We start from the raw sequence: 21,797 nt of genomic DNA, 5'->3' as shown, positions 1-21,797 counted from the left end.
TTAAGGATTCATAATTAACCAATGCATTGTTCTACCTTTTTAAACAAAAAAATGTTCCACTGGCCACCTGACTTTTTCCATATGGGCCCAAGTTGTGAATCCACGACAATAATTTGTCTAAATGCCACTGCATACCAAGGCACTGTAGCATTGGAAAGAAGCTGTGCAAAAACATACTCGCAATGCAACACGTCTGCCTCTCATAGCCTTAAAGATCAATATTTTCAATCGCAGTACACACGTCTATTTCGCAGCAGGCACATGTCTATAATGTACAAACGTCATTGCTAACGCACGAAACAATTACCCTCTTCCTCGCGTAAGGTCTGATAGCCGAAGGACAGCCTTGGGGTGGCAGGGGCGAGTTGTAAATGTATGTTTTTTGTGTTTAGTTCGTTGTCCTTCCCCCGCACCTCCGCTCAGCACGGTTGGCTACGTACGGTGCGACAAAAGTCCAACATTCATACAAGGCTGAGTCGTCCTAGGGAAGGCGCAGGACCGGTTCCGATCTCACTGGCCGCTGATGTTAGCCGTGGCTGCAAATTGAATCCAGGTTGCCGGTTTCCTACTGCATCGTGCTCACCACGGTGCAATCGCTCCTCACCGGGGCACCACGGTGACCGCACCCGCGAGCGCAGCCTCGTGCGATGACGGCACGCGGCCGGTGACGGCGGCGTTGAACTCTGGCGACTGAATGCAACCGACCCCTGTCGCGCTCCCATCAGGCCTCGGCCCGGCGGAGCGGAGTGCCGCGGCGGCGACGTGCAACACGGCGTGTGCCAGCTGATCTCCTGCGCCGAGGAGACCCCCGCGTCCCGCGACCGCCAGTGCCAGGTCCTGCACTGGGGCGGCCCTCCCGCGCCGCGGCCGCGCCGATGGTCCTCCGTCACTGACCCCGGTGAGACCCGCAGGCCTGGGCGTTTTGTTTTTTTAACCCGGCATCCACACCGGGGAAGCCTGCGGTGCAGAGTCAGGGGCGATCCCTTTAGCGGGTTCACGAACGCTGCATATCAGGGGTGATAGGAAGGTATAGTATCGCCTCTGTCGTCTTGCTAATGGGCGAGGTTGTGAGCTTCACGCAACAAACCGTCCGTCCGTAGTGATAGAACTGTAACGCGATTTGTGACGCTCGCATTGTTTCACAGACGCAAATGAATGACCGTAACTCTTGAGGCTCGGAGCCAAGCTGTGTGTCGCTCGAAAGCCAGGGCGGAAGAGGTGGGCCCTTTACGGGTCTCTTCAAAGTCGGTGCAGATCAAACATTGCTGCAAATTTGCAGTGGGATGATGGCGTTTCAGACGTGGGAGGGAGGTGGGGGGGAGGGCTGCCATGGACAAAGTGCGGTTGTTGATTGTATTATTCTGTCCATTCACATGAGTTGTCATCTATTAATTAATCATGAATTAGTATAGGCAACTCTGAACTGGTGTAAAAACGTATCATTCAATTATCATGATTATATTCATGACAATGGGATGAGTCCAGCTCTATGAACGTGTTCTTTGGGCCAACAAGCCAGTTCAGGGCCCCGGGGGGGCCAGGGTTGGAGCTCCACGGGGGGTTGCTTCGACCAGGACAAACACAAGTTGTAAACACAGGCAGGTTCTCGGGGCCAGCCCAGTGTTAGCACTGAATCAGCCCAGTTCCCACTGGCCACGGAAACAAGGCATCATTTATTCACGTCAATTAGGCCACGTTCATCTTCTTGGTTCTTTCGGTAAAGTCACGTAGAAGGGAAATAATAAAATAATAATAATAAAACATAATCAATTATTTTATTTTTTTAAATTATTTTATTATGTTTCATTTTTATTTCGGTAAAGTCACGTAGAAGGGAAATAATAAAATAATAAAAATAAAACATAATAAAATAATTCTCACGACGTTTTATTATGTTTTACTTTTATTATTTTATTACTTCCCTTCTACGTGACTTTACCGAAAGAACCAAGAAGATGAATCCCTGCAGTCACGAAAGCTTTAAATCTAAATTTAGGCTTCGTTCGTTTGACGTTACTTGTAAACCGAGGCCGCGTGCGTGCATTCCCCGTCCTCTTTTCCTCCGTCACTTGCAGTTACTTCTTGAGATCCGGGCGCTTTGTGAGAATGTGCCAAACTGTCACTTCTTCCTGGCGGCGCTGTTAGTGGTTTGACGAGACCTGGAAAGTCATAAATAAACAGAGGTAATGTCAATGGAGGTTAGATTGGTAAAAATATAAATATATATGTTACACCTGACATACCAGGATGGCCTGCTGGAATGTACGGCTGACTGCAGACGTTTTGAAGTGCTCCATGTTGAGTAAATTGCAGGGACGGCGTGACACTGCTACTTGACGATAGAGTTTAGAATCCACCTGTAGCTTCTGTTTGAAATTCACGCTGCCCGAACCTCGCTGCAAGATGTGATCCCAACTAAATCTGTGCAAAAATAGAAGCATTTGCTTGCACATTTTTTTAGTATAAAATAATTTCACCAATTTGCGCAGTTTACGCTGCTGGGGTACATTTCCCTTTTGCCGACTTTTTCGTCTGGAAAGTTGCGGCAGTTTGCGGCCCCCGCTCTGGCGTGCATGTGCACTCGTTAATCTCGCCCTTGTGTAAAGAACCATTGCTTCAATCCCCTCGGGGCGACTTGGGGGGGGGGAGGAACGCGAGCGGGCAGGCGCGGGCGGGCAGTAAGGCATGCGTGCAACTCGCATGTCTGCTCTCACGTGCTGCGGATGTGACACTCCATGAAGCGGAGCACACACACACACATGCCTGCGTTTGCGGACATGCTGGCTTGCCTAGCTGCCCCCGTGTGTGATTTTGGTCACACGCGGGGGCATCGCTTGGGGCAGTCTTTCTCAACAGTCGATCACATTGTGCCCCCCACCAACTACCCCCTCCCCAATCATTTTTACAGTCGGGTCAAAACATTTTGAACAATATTTAATGTCAATTGCAGATAAGCGATGGGTGTCTCAACCTCTCCCTTATACATGGTTGTCCTTACCCCACACCTCCGACAAGCGAGAGCTAGAGCAGAAATGCACGAGATACAAAATCACATCTTGTCGTTACTAGTTCTGTTTGGCGTGTAACATTTGTTCCAAGTTTGTTTAACATTGACTGTGTCGTGCCCCTCTTGAGATATTGTATGCTCCCTCCCTTTAAACAAGGTCGCGCGGCAGGACTGATCCACGGATTAGAATTGAACTCGGAACTATCTTCTACAATGAGATATTTCAAGAACACTTTACCATAGGATTATATACGTAGATATGTGGTCTTGATATGAATATGAATAAGGGGCTTTGGATTCGTTGTGTCTACTGAAGTTGAGGCTTACTGCGGTAAATGCCTGTGTCAAGCTCCTAAGCCAGAAACACCTCTTAGATCTAGAGATTTGAGCCTGAGGACAGCAAGGCAAATGCTTTGATGCTTTGACAAAATAGAGTTGCAAAATGGTTGTCTGTAAATGTGTTCAGTCGCCATCATTAAAATCAGCAGCCACGTTTTAATCCACTGCTGGATGAAAGCCTCCGCAAGCTGCCACCATCCCTCATGATCCGGCAATGTGACATGGCAAGAGTTGTACACAGATTTACGTGCTGACAGAAAGCTTGTGCAGTAATAGGACTGTGATGGGGCTCCTCTGGTTGCTGGGAAAAACATTATGTTGGTGTCATGCCATGGAAATCTTCTCATCCAGGGGGCATTGGTCCGCTGAACGTGACGAATTGTAACGATGAAATTGTCTTTTCGACAACTGGCACTGCAGAAAATTGGCATTGGAATAAAGTGCTAAAGAGGACACACAGATGAATAAATAAATGGATGTGCAGAGTGTGTAATGTTACATTTACTGTGGGGGGTCTACAAAGCTACTAGTTTGGGTCATAGCTTTTGCCCTCAAAATGATTGCTCATTTATCACCTGCAGGGCTTTGTGCACCCTAACAACAGTGCACATTGTGGACAGCAAAATGCTGTGAAATGCCAGGTTTTGCCACTTGGGTTGCAACGCAAGCTCGTTTGCAATCATGCGAACAGCCTTGAAATTTTGGCAGTGGCAGTAACCGAACATGAAAAGATTCCTGGAAGGAACAAAATGTGACTTTTGCGTTTATGGCTTGGTATGTATATTAAACAATTAATGGCTATGTTAGCTGTGTGAAATATTAAAATAAATAACTCGGTATCACAGCAGGTGGCCGTACAAAGGCCAGGCACTTGACAAATAAAATAAAAATGTATCCAGGGCTGTGACAGGCTAAATCTCAATAATCATTAGTAGGGCTCCTTGGTTGTGGAAGTTAGTCAAAGGGGCCTCCACTAGAGGGAGCTCTAGAGAGCCCCTCTTGAGGGCAATTGGCCTATTCTTCCATGCTGGTCAGATGTCTTGAAAGAGGTGGGAATACCCACACTCTAACCGACCACATGATCGACGAACTACCAAATGCCAATTTTTTTTTTCCGGGTAGACAAAGGCAGAGGGATGTAAGGAATGTACCCATTGTTTAAATTGCCATGCCGGGAAATAAAATTGGCAGCATGTTAACAATGACAGCACGGCAGCTTCCCTTAGACCAGTGGTTCCCAATACAGTATGTAGTATGTGCTTCGCTCGGCCATGGGAAATGATCCACAGAACTGTTGCTGATACAAAACAACATATTTATTTTTACTTTACTATATAAAAAGTACAATTATACATAAAGTAAGGTCATTGCTTTCATGGCCTGCCAATTAACATTTTCCAGAACTTTAATATAAAAAAAAAACTTTTTTAAACTATGCCACTGGTACACGGCAGATTGTGAGGGCTGACAGTCAGTTGAACACGTAGGCTTTTGCGACCAATATTATTCATAACAAAGGTTATTTTTTGTTAGATCGCGTAAATATAAATGCGCCGTTAACTCCACCACCACCTGATACAACCAAGTGGTAAGGTTTGTCAGGTAAACAACAGGGCTGACAGTGTCCCTGGGTACAAAGATGCTTTGGAACCACTGCGCCGGGTGATATACGTTTAAAATGGTCTGGGTCTCATCTTCTTGGTTCTTTCGGTAAAGTCATGTAGAAGGGAAATAATAAAATAATAAAAATAAAACATAATAAAACATAATAAAATATTGTATTATTCTATTATTATATTACTTTATTATGTTTTATTTTTATTCTTTTATTATTTCCCTTCTACGTGACTTTACCAAAAGAACCAAGAAGATGAATCCCTGCAGTCACGAAAGCTTTAAATCGAAATAAAAATGGTCTGGGTCGTTGTTGGGATTTGGCGTACAAAACATTGATAACCGGCGTTTTACCCTCTCTGCTCCAATGACTCCGTTACCCCCCCCCCCCGCCCGCCCCGGGCCCACAGAGCGGCCGTGTGCCCTGTTGTGCATGGCCGGGCGCAAGGAGGGCGCCACGCTGACGGCCGAGTCCGTACAGGACGGCACGCCGTGCGGACCCTACGAGCGTGACGTGTGCCTCGGCCGCAGGTGCCAGGTGAGTGCTCGTCCAGTCAAATCATTGGGACTTTATTTTTTTAATTGAGGAAATTTTTTGAAGGGAGTTAATTTTCCAAAATTTTATCCCGATTCAAGTTCAAGTTCATTTATTAGGTATAGCCCCTGTGAGCCACTCGGCTCTTGAATCGGGTTGCAACCGCAACAAACAGAAAACAAAAACATGAACAAGAAAACATCTTAAAGTGACTATGTGCAAACAGAAAATCCAAGAAAAGACAGCAAAATATTGCAGAAAAAGCACCGTACACCAACACTGTGTGCAAAAATCCCAGTGGGATGCAAGTCAATCTCTCTCGTGACAACACAGGGAGACAACAAAAATCGCTGCGAAAATGTTTTTCTAATGAGCCACGGTATCCTTCCGCATCTCTCGCAGACCTGTTCGACTCTTAGTTTTGAAAAATGGCCCACGGAAGCAGACACCAAAGAGTAACCATTTAGATGTCTTCAAGTGACCTCTGGCCCACACACAGTAGAGGGTAGTACTTCCCATTGCATTTGTTTCAGATGAGAGGGAGGTTTGTTGCACGAGCTGGAAATTATTCAAATTAAGTGCAGAACCAAATGTAATGTGATGGGGATTTTGTGCATTCATTGGTGACCATCGCCTTGCTATGCTTGAGAGGCTAGTTTAATCACAGGGGACTGCCTGGATTCAATCCCACGCCCTCGGCATTGCTAGATCGGAGCCCTGACCTTTGAACCACCTGGCCATCTTCTCTTCACATCATTGTTACGTTGCAGAGGCGCTATACATTTAATAGAGGGGTAATGTTCAAGCTCAAGTTAATTTATTAGGTATAGCCCTGTGAGCCATTCGGCTCTTGAATCGGGTGCAACCGCAACAAACAAAAACATGAACAAAAAACATCTTAAAGTAAATATGTGACTAAGTGCAAACAGAAAATCCAAGAAAAGACAGCAAAATATTGCTGAAAAAACACCGTACACCAACACTGTGTGCAAAAATCCCAGTGGGATGCAAGTCAAACAACAACAACAACAACCACAAGACAACTTAGATTAAGGCCATCAGTCTAACTCTGTACTACAACAAACAAACATGGCTAAACCAATACACTTTTCGAAATCACCAAAATAAAGCCATGAAAGCAATGAAAAAGCAATCATAGGAACTGTGACGGAATTTTCACAATGAATGGCATAAACAACATGTACTACCAGAACCCATGTATTGTCTGCAATAGTTTTACACGAAGGCGCGATGCTCCTACGTGATGATTTTCAACCAAGTAGTTTATAAGCAATTGACAGTTTTACAAACAAGGACTGTGACACCGGCACACGTGGCCTACTTTTTTTCAAATACCATCACACGAACTTTCAGGTCCACTGGAAGCAGATGGTTAATATGCACTTGGAGCTGCTAAGAGCGGTGCCAGGTTATTCCAGTTGCTCACGTGGTGCATCTAATTCAGTGGTGGATGCAGCCGATTTTGAGGGCTCTAAGCAGAAATCATTATTGGGTGTACCAGAGGTGTGGACTCGAGTCATGTGACTTGGACTCGAGTCAGACTCGAGTCATGTGACTTGGACTCGAGTCAGACTCGAGTCATGAATTTGATGACTTGCGACTCGACTTGGACTTGCATAACAATGACTTTGTCCCACCTATGAGATGTGGACTCGAGTCATGTGACTTGGACTCGAGTCAGACTCGAGTCATGAATTTGATGACTTGCGACTCGACTTGGACTTGCATAACAATGACTTTGTCCCACCTATGGGGTGTACCACCTGGCTTAATAAGCACAGTATGCCGTACAAGCTACACAACTGAAGCATGGAACGATTGTGTGAAATAAGTCACGTACTGTAGCATCCAATGACAATTTTTTTTTCAATACTCTTGTTAAAAATATTAGCTTTTTAAAATCTTAAAATTATCTTATTTTGAGATGATTCATGATACACCCCAATTTTCTTTAATTAATTAAATTGGGGCCCGCCTACTTCACAGTCTTCTTGTGCACACATCAGCCATTTGCGTTTCTCCAGTTCACCTAAGGGTGACTTTTTCTTCATGCGCCTCTATATTAACGGAATGAAAGGTGAATTGGAGGGTTCCCGCCCGGTGTAGATCACATCCTATATAGTGTGTATTTAATTGAGAACCAGCGGTGCAGTGGTGAGTGTAGTGCTGTGTACACCTCAAACCTGGAGACATGAGCTCGATTCCCAAATGCTGTACCTGTACTGGGCCTCCCCTCGGTCAGCTCGGTCTTATATGAGCACCCCGTGTGGTGTGTACACTTCAGCAGCAAGGGAAACAAAGGTGCACCGCGCCTGCCTCATTGAGCACTCGCTTCGAGCACTTGCCCCAACTTTCTAAGTGTAGCCTATCCGGGCATCGTTATCTTTGTTTACTCTGCCATATGTTTATTTTCCCTTGAGGGAAAGAGATTGGCTGGCATGTATTTCTAGTCATGTGCCACGAGTGTACATTTGCAATGCGGTAATGCCCGTTACTCCCATAGTCACAATCATATCAGCAGTTGGCCAGAAATATGGCTGTACACTTGGAATGAGCGGCATAACATTTTTAAGCAGCTGTAGTTGTCAGCTTTGTCGAAGAGAAAGGATTATATACTCTTAGGTTTTTTCGGTAAAGTCACGTAGGTAAAAAACAAAATTCAAATTACTAAAAGTAAAATAAAAAATCACGACGTTTCGGAGGCAACACAAGCTTCCGTCTTCAGGTGGAACCATCACAGCACGATTGCTGTATCAAGTAAAGAGAAATTCCAAGAGACCCGACCTTGTATATATACTGGTTGAGGGGGGGAGGAGCCAGGGTAGGCCCCTGAAGAAAGGATTATGCGACTATTTTGTGTGGCGTGGCATTATTTGGGGGGGGGGTGAGGATTGGTGGTAAATATACAGCATCAAATTAGAAATACATTCATCTCAGTCATTCTCACTCCCCTAATAGATGAAGGCCTCCCCACAAGATGTTGATCATGGGTTTGTTTAATTATATTTCACCACCCTGGTCAGTGCGGGTTGGATAAGTGGGGAGAGGGCAGGAATGGCGTTCTGATATCACTTTCTGCTGATGTTAGCTACGGCCCTAAAATCCAACCTGGGTCACCAGGCTAATAGCGCAGCGCACTAACCACTTTACCAAACGTACAGCGTGTGTGTGTTGGGGGAGGGGGGACGGTATTGTTGTGGTTAGCGCTCTGCGCTACAAACCCAACAACCCGAGTTTGAATCCCACTCAAGGCCAATACCAGTGACGATTATATTATCTGAACCGGTTATAGGCCTCCCCTAGGTCGACTCCACCTCAATTGAGTATCTGGTGTGCCGTGTAAACATCACCACTGGGGAGACAAAGGTGGCCGGGCATGGTATTTGCCACCCACCCGTACGGACCTTCATAGGTGCTTACTAACAGCACTTGCCCCAACAGTCTGTTCAGGTGGTACAGCGATACGGGGAGCTTTGTCTTTGTATATAAATTTGCTCAACTCTGAGGAATCTGTTCTTGATTTATTTTTTCCCCCTAAAGATTCACCCCTGTCACCCACCCCTTCCCAGAATCCCCACTGACATTCCCATCCTACACGTCCTTTTCACCCCTCTTTCATTCTCCCTACAACACAGGCCCCACTACTCATATCCGCTCCTCTATCCTCAGATAATCAAAACCAAGACACCTTTAGCAAAGTAATGCGATAGATTAAAAGCAACTTTGGTTCCAAATGAGGCAGCCTGCACAACTCAAAGTATTAATGACATTAATTAACTTTCAGGATGCAAATCACTGGAATGAGCCAAGATATAAATTGCCGCATTTACAAACGTTTAATCACCCGCGTTCGTATTAATTATGGTCTGCGATGATTTGGCAGCTCAAATCCAATATAAATCTGAGCATTTTGCATTGCCAGCATGGACACGTGCAACATGTTCTGCGGATTGATACTGGATATTCCATGGGAGGCCAGTCATTTGCTTCATACCAGATCGCGGGTGACATGTAGAATGCAGTTGCAGCATTGAAGAGGCACAGTTCGCCCGCCACATTTAAGCCATTAGGAGCAAAATCCATCGTGCACCCTGCACAAGCAAGGCAATGGCTAAGTGGCTGTGATGAAAATGATGACAATTTCACCTTGAAAACACACCAAATTGCTTCCAGGTGATGTATGCCGCCCTGTGAACCTCACGGCCGCGTGGATCTGTGACTTCCATTAAACGCGGAGGCAGCCAGTTGCAAGCTCCTCCACTGTAAATATTCGCCCCAGTGTCCTGCATGCTTGCCCTATGGCCTCTTTATCCGCTCTCACCCCTCAAGTCACCGGGTCTGTACGTTTAGAGAAAATTCCCAGATCTGTTGATGCGCACGATTTTCTTTTTTAAGGGATGTTAAGTCCAGCTGTCCGCGCCTGCTTGCGGATGGGAGAGGCGACGACCGTCAAGTTTTATATATCACTGCGAAAAACTTAGACCGGCTGATTCTGGTCTACTCATCATTCCAAAAACAGGCCTCTGTGGTGATGGTCTATGGGAGGGTTTGAACCTTCTCCAGACAGGCTCCGCGAATTTGGAATCCCCTTCCACGGTCCATTAGGGATTCCGAATCACTTTTTAATTCACATCTGAAAACTCCCCTTTTTACGGCTTTTCCTGCAACTTAATATTGAAAAATCAATTCTGGTGTCTGATAGGATTACTCTGCAATTATTATGATTTGCTTTTATCATAGTTCTTCCTTTCATGGGAATTTCGAGAGCCGTCACTGATATTGCTATTATCAGATTTCTATTTCACTTAGATTTTATTTATATTTGTGAGTCTATGCGTGGTGTTCGTTTTGCTTTCACGCGACCACATCAAAGTGTGCCATGTAAATGGACCATCGTTGCCCGCTGTGCGGCAGTGGCCTGGAAACATCTCCTTCTCCTGGTGCACCACTTTGGCATTCTCTACTGCCGTGGAAAATGTGAATCAGTAAATAGATATGTGATCAAACTATTCGTATTGGTTACAGCGAAAGGGCAGATAGGCCGGGCCAAAAAAGTTGTAGAAGCTGTAGATTTCCTCGGGTATACAACTATGGAGGACTGAAGGAGGCTGATGTCTCAAAGCTCTTGTTTCAACGCTTGGAATATTGCTGAGCACGTAAAATTGAGTTAGCGAGCTCCAGATGCAGGATTCAATCCGTACAGGGGACTGGCCTCTCTGCATCCTCCCTGCGGAGTTGGCTTACTCAGCCAGCTAGCATAATCTCACGAGGCAATATTACACCATCACTTGCGAGGAACAGCACATCTTTGCCTGTCTTTTACTCTCTATTTGTTCATCCAACTCTCGGTTGCAGGCACCTCGTGAAGCTCGAGGAAATACTTCCACGTATTTATAAATCCGTAGCAAACCGCCGCTCCAAATAACATCGGTGTCTATATGCAGTCGCATGCTGAAAGACATACCCTTGAAAATAAACAGCACTTGTTCAGCAACGGTGATGCTACCCCCCACCCACCACCACCACCCGCTCTCCCAACGAGTTCATTGTTGCTCACCGTGTGTTATGTTGTTGGTTCTCCGTCCTCTCGAGCAGAAGGTGGGATGCGATGGCATCGTGGGATCGCCGGTCAGGGAGGATCGCTGCGGCATGTGCGACGGCGACGGGAAGTCCTGCAAGGTGGTCAAGGGGGACTTCAACCACACGCGGGGCACAGGTGCTTGTGCTCGGAGATGCTCGTCGTTGGCGGAGGGACTCCCGTGTCGTTTATATTCATTCACAACCCTCCATTAACTATTGTAATACCCCCCCGCTCCCTTTTTTCACCATATTCTTCCCCCTGCCCCCCCCCCATCCCAACTTAGATTAAACTAAAACTAAACTTGTTTTCACCAGGTAAGGCCCACCAAGCTACATAGCTCTTTTACTGGTAGGAACCTCCTGATTATACCAGCCCACAGGGGATTATTGTGTCCGTCGTGCAGGGAGGGGCTGGGTGGGGAGGGAGGGGCTGGGTGGGGAGGGGAGGGTGGGGAGGGGCTGGGTGGGGAGGGTGGGGAGGGGCTGGGTGGGGAGGGGCTGGTCACCCCGTGGTGCCCTTATAAAACTCAACGTTTAACCTACTCACGCCGGCTTGTGCCCGCCCTCACAGTCGGGCATATTTCCTGAATACACCACGCCGCCGTTGACCCTGGCCATTGACCGAGCAACCCAACGTTCCTACCATACAGTACAGTAGTGTAGTATGGGGATTGGTGGCGCAGTAGTTAACGCGCCTGCGATATGAACACGGAGACTCGAGATCAATTCCCGCTCATGGCCAACACCAGCGACGATCGTCTGAACCGGTCCTGGGCCTCCCCTAGGTCGATTCAGTCTCAAATTAGTACCTGGTCTTTGCCCTAACAGTCGATTTAAGCTATCCTGGAAAACGTTGTCTTTTTTTGGCTTAATTGACACAGGGAGCAAGTCTTATGGTGTGTTTTTCCGAAGAATACAGTACACAAAATGGTCAAGGTCCTTAGTTTCCATAGTCAATAATCATCCTCATCACATTCATCAAGAGCATCACTTCAGAATATTTAGAGCAAAAATGTTTTATCATTAGAAGCATTTTCTTCACCTGCTTCATTACAATTGACAGCAGTTTCATTTATAAATAAACCATCGTTGATGAAACTGTATGATGACGGACCATATATGATAACACGCAAGTTTAATATGAAACGTCGTAGCAAATTCATGAGGGTCATTTAAATTGGCGAGAGATTTATACCGAAAATAAATTAAAACATGAAAAACTACAGGCTCAAACTTGATTTGGAGCGTTCTTTCGGTAAAGTCACGTAGAAAGAAAAACAAATTAAATAATAGCATACGACGTTTTAATTGCAACACAAGCAATCATCATCAGGTACGAATGAAAGAGAAAACAAACCTAGTAAACTTATAAATAGAATGCAATACAACACAGAGAGTCGGCTAACATAACAGTCAACACCCTACCTGGTTGATTACGTTCTTTCAAAGATTTCTACATTTGAGAGAGAGAGAGACAAAACACAGACACGGAGACACACAGACAGACACACAAACAGAGATAGATAACACAGAGACACACAGAGAGAGACACACACATAGGCACACAGAGAAACAACGCCTCATGCGCAGTTATTTATAAATTAACTCTCGCCCTGCGTGTGTCTTGTCGCTAGCCAGCAGCCATTGCAAGAAAGTTTCCATCTGCAGCCTGTCCAAGGCCAAGCTGCCCACCAAGTGTTACTTTTGTGAGTTTTCTTCCCGCACGCACGCTCGCTCGCTCGCACGCTCTCACGTCTGCCTAATAAGTGCGCTACTGTGTTATTCACAAGGAGACTTGATATTCTTGGTTCTTTTGGTAAAGTCATGTAGAAGGGAAACAATAAAATAGTAAAAATATCAAACAATAAAATTCTCACGACGTTTCGACTGCAACACAAGCAATCATCATCAGCTGTGGTTTGCACACCTGATGATGATTGCTTGTGTTGCAGTCGAAACGTCGTGAGAATTTTATTGTTTTATATTTGTATTATTTTATTGTTTCCCTTCTACGTGACTTTACCGAAAGAACCAAGAATATGAATCCCTGCAGTCACGAACGCTTTAAATCAAAGGAGACCTGAGTTCGATTCGTGGCCACGGCTAACATCAATTGACAGCATGATGTGTTTATGTGCTGCATGAGGTGGGGGGGGGGAATTGCCTTTTTACGTGATATAATCTTAGATTATAACACGGCATGTTGCATATAATTCCAAACACTTCACTCTGGACCCAGTAGTCCAAGTTCAATTTCCAGCGGTGCCAATAGCAGTGGTGAATGCTGTTTGAACCGGGTGTGGGCAGAGTGGGATATCCCACCTTTTCAACAAGCCGGACTGGTGAAGTAGGGTCAAACAAGCCCCTCAACCAATACAGGAAGGGGTAGCCTTCATCCAGCAGTGAATTAACATCAGGCTGTAAATGATTATAACTATTTTTAATAAACAGGACTGCTGCATGCAATCAAATGCCTTTGAAGGTCCCTGCAGTATAACGCAGCACACAGCAGATGGCTGCTTTTGGTGCCAGTAACCAGCCAGATTGATGTTCATGTCTTCGCTGGCTACCGGTGAAGCCAATAATTAACTTAAGCTGATGGTAATGACTTACAAGGTTTACCGCGTTTATGTAACATAAGTTTTACGTTGCCACGCACAAGAGATGAACGTGCACTCAGCAAATGGGAAGCCCTCTTGCTGTGTTGGACTAGAGAATTGCCCAGGGTAATGACTGTTCCAAACTGGTGGCTTCCAAACTGTGGAATTAACTTATCTTGGCACTGGAAGTGACTAATGCTTTTCCCACGATTTAAAACTCACCCTAAGTGGGTTTTGTTTAAAAAAACAATCTTAGCTTCACATGTAGATGGTGCATTGACTGAATGAAGGTAAAGAACATCATGTAATAATTAACTTCTTTCAAACCATACATAGCCAACCATGCTAATCGTAAAGGAAGAGCATTCCAGACGGCCGCAGAAGTGCATCTGTCTTTGTTCTATGGTTAGCCAAGAGATGTTGATGATGCTGCTGATGATGCTGCTGATGATGCTGCTGCTGATGATGCTGCTGATGATGCTGCTGATGATGCTGCTGATGATGCTGCTGATGATGCTGCTGATGATGCTGCTGCTGATGATGCTGCTGCTGATGATGCTGCTGATGATGCTGCTGATGATGCTGCTGATGATGATGTCCTCCGGCAGGTTACGTGAAGGCGCTAACGATTCCTGCCAGTGCTCGCCGGATCCGTGTGGTTGAACACAAGCCAGCGCACAGCTACCTGGGTAAAAATGTGGGAAGCGTGATGTAATTAAACAATGCACTGCCAGAACAGAATCAGAATATGTATTTGTACTGAAGGAATCCGATGACCTATAAAGCTCTATTTCACAGATGTCTGGTAGGGGTAGGTCAGAACGTTAAAACAAACACTACAAAAACACGATCGTGCAACGTATAGGAAAGGTAAACAAATCACTTTCAAATGTATACAAATACTACTAAACTATTGTTTTACTTACCAGGTAAAGCCCACCGAGCAATTGGCTTCTTTTTCAGAAGCGAATTGGCCACAAATGATAGCTCAATGAAGTTGCTTGTCACGTGTACATTTTAAACAGGAAAATAATCAAAATAATAAAAATGCAAATCTTGACTTAAAGCTTTCATGACTGCAGGAATTCATATTCTTTGGATCTTTCGGTAAAGTCACGTAGATAGGTTAAAAGAAAATATTTTTTGTTATTTTGTTATTTTCTTTGAACCTATCTACGTGACTTTACCAAAAGACCCAAAGAATATAAATACAAATTCATGTTTCTAAATGTGGAGAGAAAAACCAGAGGACCCGGAGGAAAAAAATCCACGCGACCACGGGGAGAACACACAAACTCCAAATATACAGGCGTCAGGGTCGCGATTGAACCCCTGACCTCCTGCATACCAGGCGAGGGAGTTAACATTACGTAACCATGGCGCCCCTTAAAACTGGAAGGCGAACTTTGCTTACGCTGTTGGTGTGCACTGCATAAAGCATTTCCCCTGTAATCTCTACGGCTAAAATACATTGAGACTGTTGGTGAGGTTTATTCCAGCTGGCCTTCGTCTCATGAGTGGCGACTAATGTATCATCAATTTGGTGACTCATTTTCCATTTTCTTTCCCTCACAGAGAGGATTTTATTTTTAATGCTTGCAAAGTGCTGCGAAAAAAAAAAGCGATTACAAACAATAAAAGCATAATTCTTAAGGTCATAGTTTTACTGCACTTACAGGCATTTTTATATAGCAAGGTTATGATTATTTAAAGAAAATGTCCAAACGATAACATTTTCCCACCTATTAATCACTCGAATTGAAATGTGTTTCCTACCCAGTATTCATTGTTAATATTATAGTTTCAGTTATAAAAGTCTTATCAGCATTTGATAACGTTCCAGATGTCTTCAGCTCTGCACGCTTCCTAGAAAGAAAACACTTTCTAAAATGACAAACATGGGGCCTTACTGATGGTTGTCCCATTATGTTGGGAGTGGTGGCCAGCATCACACACACGAGCACCTTTGTTTCTCCACTGCCGATGTTTACACACTGTACGAGGTACGCATTCGTGGTTGAGTCGACCTAGGAGAGGCCCAAGCCTAGCTCCGATATCGCTCGACGCTCGTGTTAGCCGGGGTCAGGAATAAAACTCAGGTTTGCGGGTTCATAGCACATTGCGCTAAACCACTGCACCACCACTCCACTTAATACACGGTACATTTGTACGTGAACAAAAATATTCCACAGTGACTTCAACACTCAATCGTTAATGCTTGCGAGTGCTCTGGAAACAGAAGTGATGGCCGCAAAGAGTGCACGGGAATGACATCGTCACAAACCTGACCGGTTCTGGTCCAAGTTTGACCAGTGCCAAACCTTTGGACCTTTATCAGGGGTATCGACATGTCCAGCCACCTTCAGAGCCATACTTTACTCCATCACTGAGTATTAACCATGCCTTGTGTGAAGAGTCACACCTGTAAAAGCAGTCTCGGACATCTGCAGCAAAAATTTTACTTTAATATTTTTGGCTGTCACGTTGAGTCGACGATGACCGCCCTACAGGTGAAAGGATCGCATGGACGAAGTATGAATCCACATGTGGCTAATGAGAATAATAATAATAACAACACACATACCAACATGCATTGTTAACATCTTTTTAGAGACGCGCACGATGGTTTGGACGCGACCGGCCGAAGCTATTAAACGTGGCCCTTAACTTTGAATGATGACTGTGCCTTGAAAACAGCCGTGAACGACTCAAGCCAGAACTCCATTAACAGCGAGTGGAAGGTGGAGAGGCCCGGAGATTACAGCGTCGCGGGGAGCACGGTCCGCTACGTGCGCCGAGGCATCTGGGAAAAGATGACCGTCAAGGGCCCCCTGAAGCAGCCCCTCAACGTCATGGTATGAGGGCTTGAACGCAACCCTTACTTGCTGCCAGCGGCGGCTATAGGCGTAAGCAAACCGAGCAAAACAAACTTAGGGCCCCAAATGGGCTCTAAGGGCTCCCAGATTCATCAAATATCACCTCAAATTCAAATCCGAATAAAGATAACAAGATCAATAATGTATAAACACGATCACACTCTATCATCTCTATCTCATCGCTATATTGTACGCATCTTTTTTTCTCTCTTCGAACTTAAAACAAAAAGGCAATTAATCTGCCTCATCTCTATTTTGTCCGCTTCTCTCATCTCACCGCATTTCTGTCTTGTCTATATTTCTCACGTATCTAATGACTACATGTATATCTCTTGTCTATATATTTTCTGTAATCTCACTAGCATTTTTAAAAAAACGTTACAGGGAGGCTCTCAAAATTATTGTTTCCCTTTGGGCCCCTCATCAGCTAGCACCACCAACCACCGCCACCGTCACAACCAAGCCCTCCCTCTCTCTGAACCTGGCAATTGATGAAATCCTACGCAGGTTCCTGCCATTCAACTCGTGTGGCCTATCTCTTGTGAGTTTCCATGTTTTAAATTGCTCCACCTCTTCTGCAACCAGCCCAGCGTGGCCTTGAAAGCAACACGAAGCTCCCCCCCCCCCACCCGTTTTATTACACTGGTCAACAAAAAAAACACATGTTTCTCTGGCCTGGATTTTTGCAGCTGTTTTAGACTAATTTCAGGGTGCTGATTCCAAATCTGATCTCAGATTTGCTCTATCACATCTCATTTTCAATGCTATCGGCATACCCCATTTTCATTGATTTTACCCGAAATTCACTCTGTCACTTATGATTGCAAGTTGTTGCGAGTCAGTGACTGCTTTAGTGTTAAAATATGGTGCTGTATTTTTAGGATAGTGAGTTTATAATATCATTTTATGTAGATATCCCCATTTATTCAATATTTTTATTCTGCAGTTTTTATTGAAAATGCAATATTTGATATCTCAAAAACCTGATGTGATAGACAAAAACTGATGCCAGATTTGGAATCAGCACCCCACAATTACATTAAACCCGTTGGAATACCTTATGCCAGAAAAAGTGTGTTGACCAGTGTTATTAAACCGACAATTGCTCTGTGCTAATGCATTACGAATGTGAGAAGGTAAAACTGCGGCAATGTAATAAATACATTTACGTGAAAGCCATGAATCTATAAAAAAATAAGTTTACGAGTTGCATGGCTACACACCGCAAAGACGCAGGATTGCCTCAATGCCATCTCAAGCGAACCAGCCAAGCGCCGGCTCAACTGATTCGAACAATAAGGTGAAAGTAAATCCACGTCGCACAATGCATTGCAGGGGCTGTCCTCAGTTAATACTCTCCATGTGTTCCGAAGATTCATTGCGTGCCCAAGAGCCCCATGGTAAAGACTAGACAGTGTAATGACTGCATTAATCAAATATAATCAGAGATCGAGCAGCAACGACAAAAAACGCAAGGCTCGTCTTGGCGACGGGGGAAAAAAAATTCTAATTACGTCGCCGTACATTTTGATTGCACCCGAATTATCTGGGCGGTTTGGTAAAGAAAATCTAATCCCAGGAGAATTATCATGCTCAATTAAATGCTGCACTCCCCAACATCGGTGGTTCACTGACAATCTCGCAAAGCAGACATCGAAGGGTTTCGAGGGCCGTCCAAGCCAAGCCGGCTTCGTGCCAGCGCCGCAGTAATAATCCATGACGTACCGCCATGTGGGAGGACATATTGGCAGAAGGAAGTGGCAAATTAATGTTTGGTCTAAAAACAGATGTAATTTTCGAAATACATTTTTTTTCAAAAAAAAAAAAAAGTGGGATTTCATGTTTTTTTCTGTTTCTTTCCGTGAGACCTCATCAGATGGGTTCAGCCAAAAGCATGCCAAACGTTGTCTCTGTGAGAAGTTTCAGTACCAGTGCACAAGATACAATGATGTCTCAATGGATGCTATATTCTCTGTGGCTACATTTTTGCAGATGTAGAAATGTAGGAGAGTAGCATTAATCCAGTTCTGAAAGATAGTCTTAATTCTTGGCCACTATAGATCATTTTGAATAATTAAAAAAAATTGTCAATCCACTGCTGGTTGGAAGCCTCTGCATGCCGTGTTGGTGACCATTCTCTATCACGCTGGTCAGCGTGGATTGGTCAAGGAGGTGGTACCTAGGACCGGCTTCAACTTATAATCTGCTAGCATTCACATTCAATGTTTCATCCCACTGAATAACACAGAAATGCACGGAGCTTAGTAAAGAGCTAAACCTTTGTGTTTGCTGTATTTTTTTTTAAACACTCACGCAATGCATACTGAATGTATATACTGCAACAAGGTGATTGTTGCTCACGCCACTGCTGGCCTCCGCTAGACGGAGCACTGGGGAGGCGCCCCTTCTAAAGCGTATTTGACCGATTGCCTCCACATTGAGCAACCCGATCTACACACAACCCGAATCTTGACTTTTAATTCCCCGTTTTTTTTGCATTCAAGGTGCTGCTCTTCCATGACCACAACGTTGGAATCCACTACGAGTTCACGGTGCCGGTGAACAGGAGCGCGCGGCACGGCGAGCGGCCGCGGACGCCCCTCTACATGTGGACGCACGTCGGCTGGGAGGACTGCAGCGTGCAGTGCGGAGGAGGTGCGGGCACAACAACTCACTGCATGCCACCGACCCTGTCCTTGGAAAGCATCCTTGGTTTGGAACCCGTAGACCGCCTGTGGTGGGGGGGGGGGACATTGCGGTTGGGTCACACGGTGGTGGGTTTACTCGGCACAACCAAACCAAGCAAAAGCTTAAAGGCCCCTGATTCACGAGAAATGATGGTGCCCTGAAATATCAGCACAAATTCAAATCGTAATGCACATAACAAGCTCATGAACGTAAAAAAAAGCCTCCTAAATGTGATCATCTCGAGTTGATCTCATCTCACTACGCCTCCATCTATTGTTTGGTATCTCTTCTGTAATCTCACTCGGATTTTATTGACTGAAAAGGGGGGGAGGGTTGCAAAGATTATTTCAGCTTAGGGCCCCCACTGAGTGACGAGCACCGCCACTGGTGTCAGATCCTCGGTTGCCATGTGCACGGCTGCCAATGCGGTACTGTGCCTTGAGCTCTGTGCCAGCTGCTTGTGACACAGACACTCGTACATTCACCCACTCATACACGCGTACGTATACGTTCATTATTTGGTGATATTGCATTGGCAGTGGTGCACAAGCACAAATAACAACAATAAAAAATTGCACATTCGTCAATAAAACACCGCCCTACAAGGGAAAAAATACATGAGGCGACATTGCGGGGCGATGGACCTTCTTCATAACACGTATATGGACAGGTAGAGTGGATACGAGTTGGTGACGGCACTTTACACACACATACCTATGCATATACACCTTGCTATACTGTCCACTCGCACACATTCCCACATATTAAGTGTACATGTACACGTGCACGCACAAGCGCATGCTTTCGGCAGCCTCGCTTGATTTAACTGAATGCAGCAAATCTGGACTTCGCGGTTGACACGTATGCTTGGCTTAGCTCGGAATCGTGCGTCATATCCAGAAGCTTTTATATTTATTTAGACTGGAGGAATCCGATGAGCTATGAAGCTCATTTTAGTAGATGTCCCGTAGGGGCGGGTCAGCAAATTACAACGGCAAGTTAAATTGATATAGAGTCCACGTCAATGCATTCCACTTCACCTTTGCACAGGTAATTGTGGGGGAAATGTTTGTCGAGGAGAGTTAAAAATAGAAAACTGTGAAATATAATTTACAGGAACCTGCTGCAATTCTACAAATAAGAAGAAAACAGCTTTCTTTTCGATTTAAAGCTTTCGTGACTGCAGGGATTCATCTTCTTGGTTCTTTCGGTAAGTCACGTAGAAGGGAAATAATAAAAAAATAAAACATAGTTAAATAAAGACAGTCTTTCCGACAGACCTGTTCTTCACCTGAGGACGGCTGTTTGCGTTGTGGCCGAAACGTCGTGAGAATTATTTTATTATGTATTATTTTTATTATTTTATTATTTCCCTTCTACGTGACAACCAAAAGAACCAAGAAGATGAAAACAGCTTTCGTATCATTTTATGAATTCTCATGGAATTTTTTGCAGAAACTTTACTCGGTACAGCAATGTTTTTGAGTAAAAATATCAACGTCTAGTGGCCAATGGACAATCCTTGCTCGGACATGAATCTGGCGTATAAATAATCTGCAATGCTTTGTTCATTTCCGACAACGCTGCCCGCCCTTTGGGAGGATGTACGTTACGCAAGGCCTGTCTTGTAAAGCCTCGAGACACAAGCTCGTGCAAATATGGGCATCTCGTTAAGCATTATATATTATTTTCCTTTCTACAAGCATCGCCGAGCTTACCACTCGAAGAATAACCGCAGTGGGTTACACCAAACCTCCGTAGTGTGACCTTGCTTCAACGGGGGGGGGGGGGGCATACAAAAACGTAGCGGGTGAACAAACTTTAAATAAATGTGAAACACTATGGGAACCTCATTTGCCAGTAAAAATATGATAATTGGTTTTTTACCCTTCTATCTGGCAACAAAACTGACACCTTTTTACAAGGAGTCATGTTTGCATAGACCGCAATACCTGCAGTCATAATACAAACAAAAGACATAACTCTGATAATGTGCACTGTCCTTGAAGTTGATTGGTCCACACCCGAGACAGCTTTTTTTAGAGCCTAGTCTCACATGGGTTGGACCAGATGACGCCAAAAGGCGCACAACTCCTTGTAAAAAGGTGTCAGTTTTGTTGCCAGATAGAAGGGTAAAAAATGTGAAACGTTCAACGGAACGAGACTCCGTTCCAGCTCCCGCCCACTGTGCACCTGAGGAAAAGTCTGCGATGCTCAGTTGCCACTGGGCTTCATTGCTACCGGTGTTAAATATTGCAGCAATATTTTTGTTACTTATTTATAAGAATTTAGAGATGGGAAGTGGGGGGGGGGCTGAGCTTTCAGCGGGGAGTGGGGTGGGGGAGGTCACCCCCCTGCTATCCCCACCTTGACGCTAGCGGGCTGCGTTGGTCTGTGATTATTTGCGGCTTTTTCTCTAACACAGTGTGGTCCTTTTCCGGCATTAAGAGACGTTCCCAAATTGGATAAAGACTGATGCTGAAAGTGGTCACATTCGAATGAAGGACCACCCTGGGAATTGTGTTAATTTTGCAGCA

General features: G+C 45.0%; 1 protein-coding gene across 1 annotated transcript in view; it reads left to right on the top strand.

Annotated features, from left to right (window-relative positions):
• Positions 1 to 21,797, top strand: part of ADAMTS17 (ADAM metallopeptidase with thrombospondin type 1 motif 17) — an 84,079-nt gene that overhangs the window by 52,345 nt on the left and 9,937 nt on the right. Inside the window, exons 14-20 of the mRNA XM_078624017.1 lie at positions 726 to 898; positions 5,371 to 5,498; positions 11,112 to 11,232; positions 12,731 to 12,802; positions 14,305 to 14,385; positions 16,394 to 16,551; positions 19,077 to 19,227. Coding sequence (XP_078480143.1) covers positions 726 to 898; positions 5,371 to 5,498; positions 11,112 to 11,232; positions 12,731 to 12,802; positions 14,305 to 14,385; positions 16,394 to 16,551; positions 19,077 to 19,227 — 884 coding nt within the window. The remainder of the gene's footprint in view (positions 1 to 725; positions 899 to 5,370; positions 5,499 to 11,111; positions 11,233 to 12,730; positions 12,803 to 14,304; positions 14,386 to 16,393; positions 16,552 to 19,076; positions 19,228 to 21,797) is intronic.

The sequence above is a fragment of the Lampetra planeri genome, chromosome 3, assembly GCF_965212315.1.
Source record: "Lampetra planeri chromosome 3, kcLamPlan1.2.h2, whole genome shotgun sequence".
In the NCBI taxonomy this organism is placed as follows: domain Eukaryota; kingdom Metazoa; phylum Chordata; class Hyperoartia; order Petromyzontiformes; family Petromyzontidae; genus Lampetra; species Lampetra planeri.
Note: the sequence above shows the minus strand (reverse complement) of the source record. Positions and strands in the feature narration are given on the sequence as shown.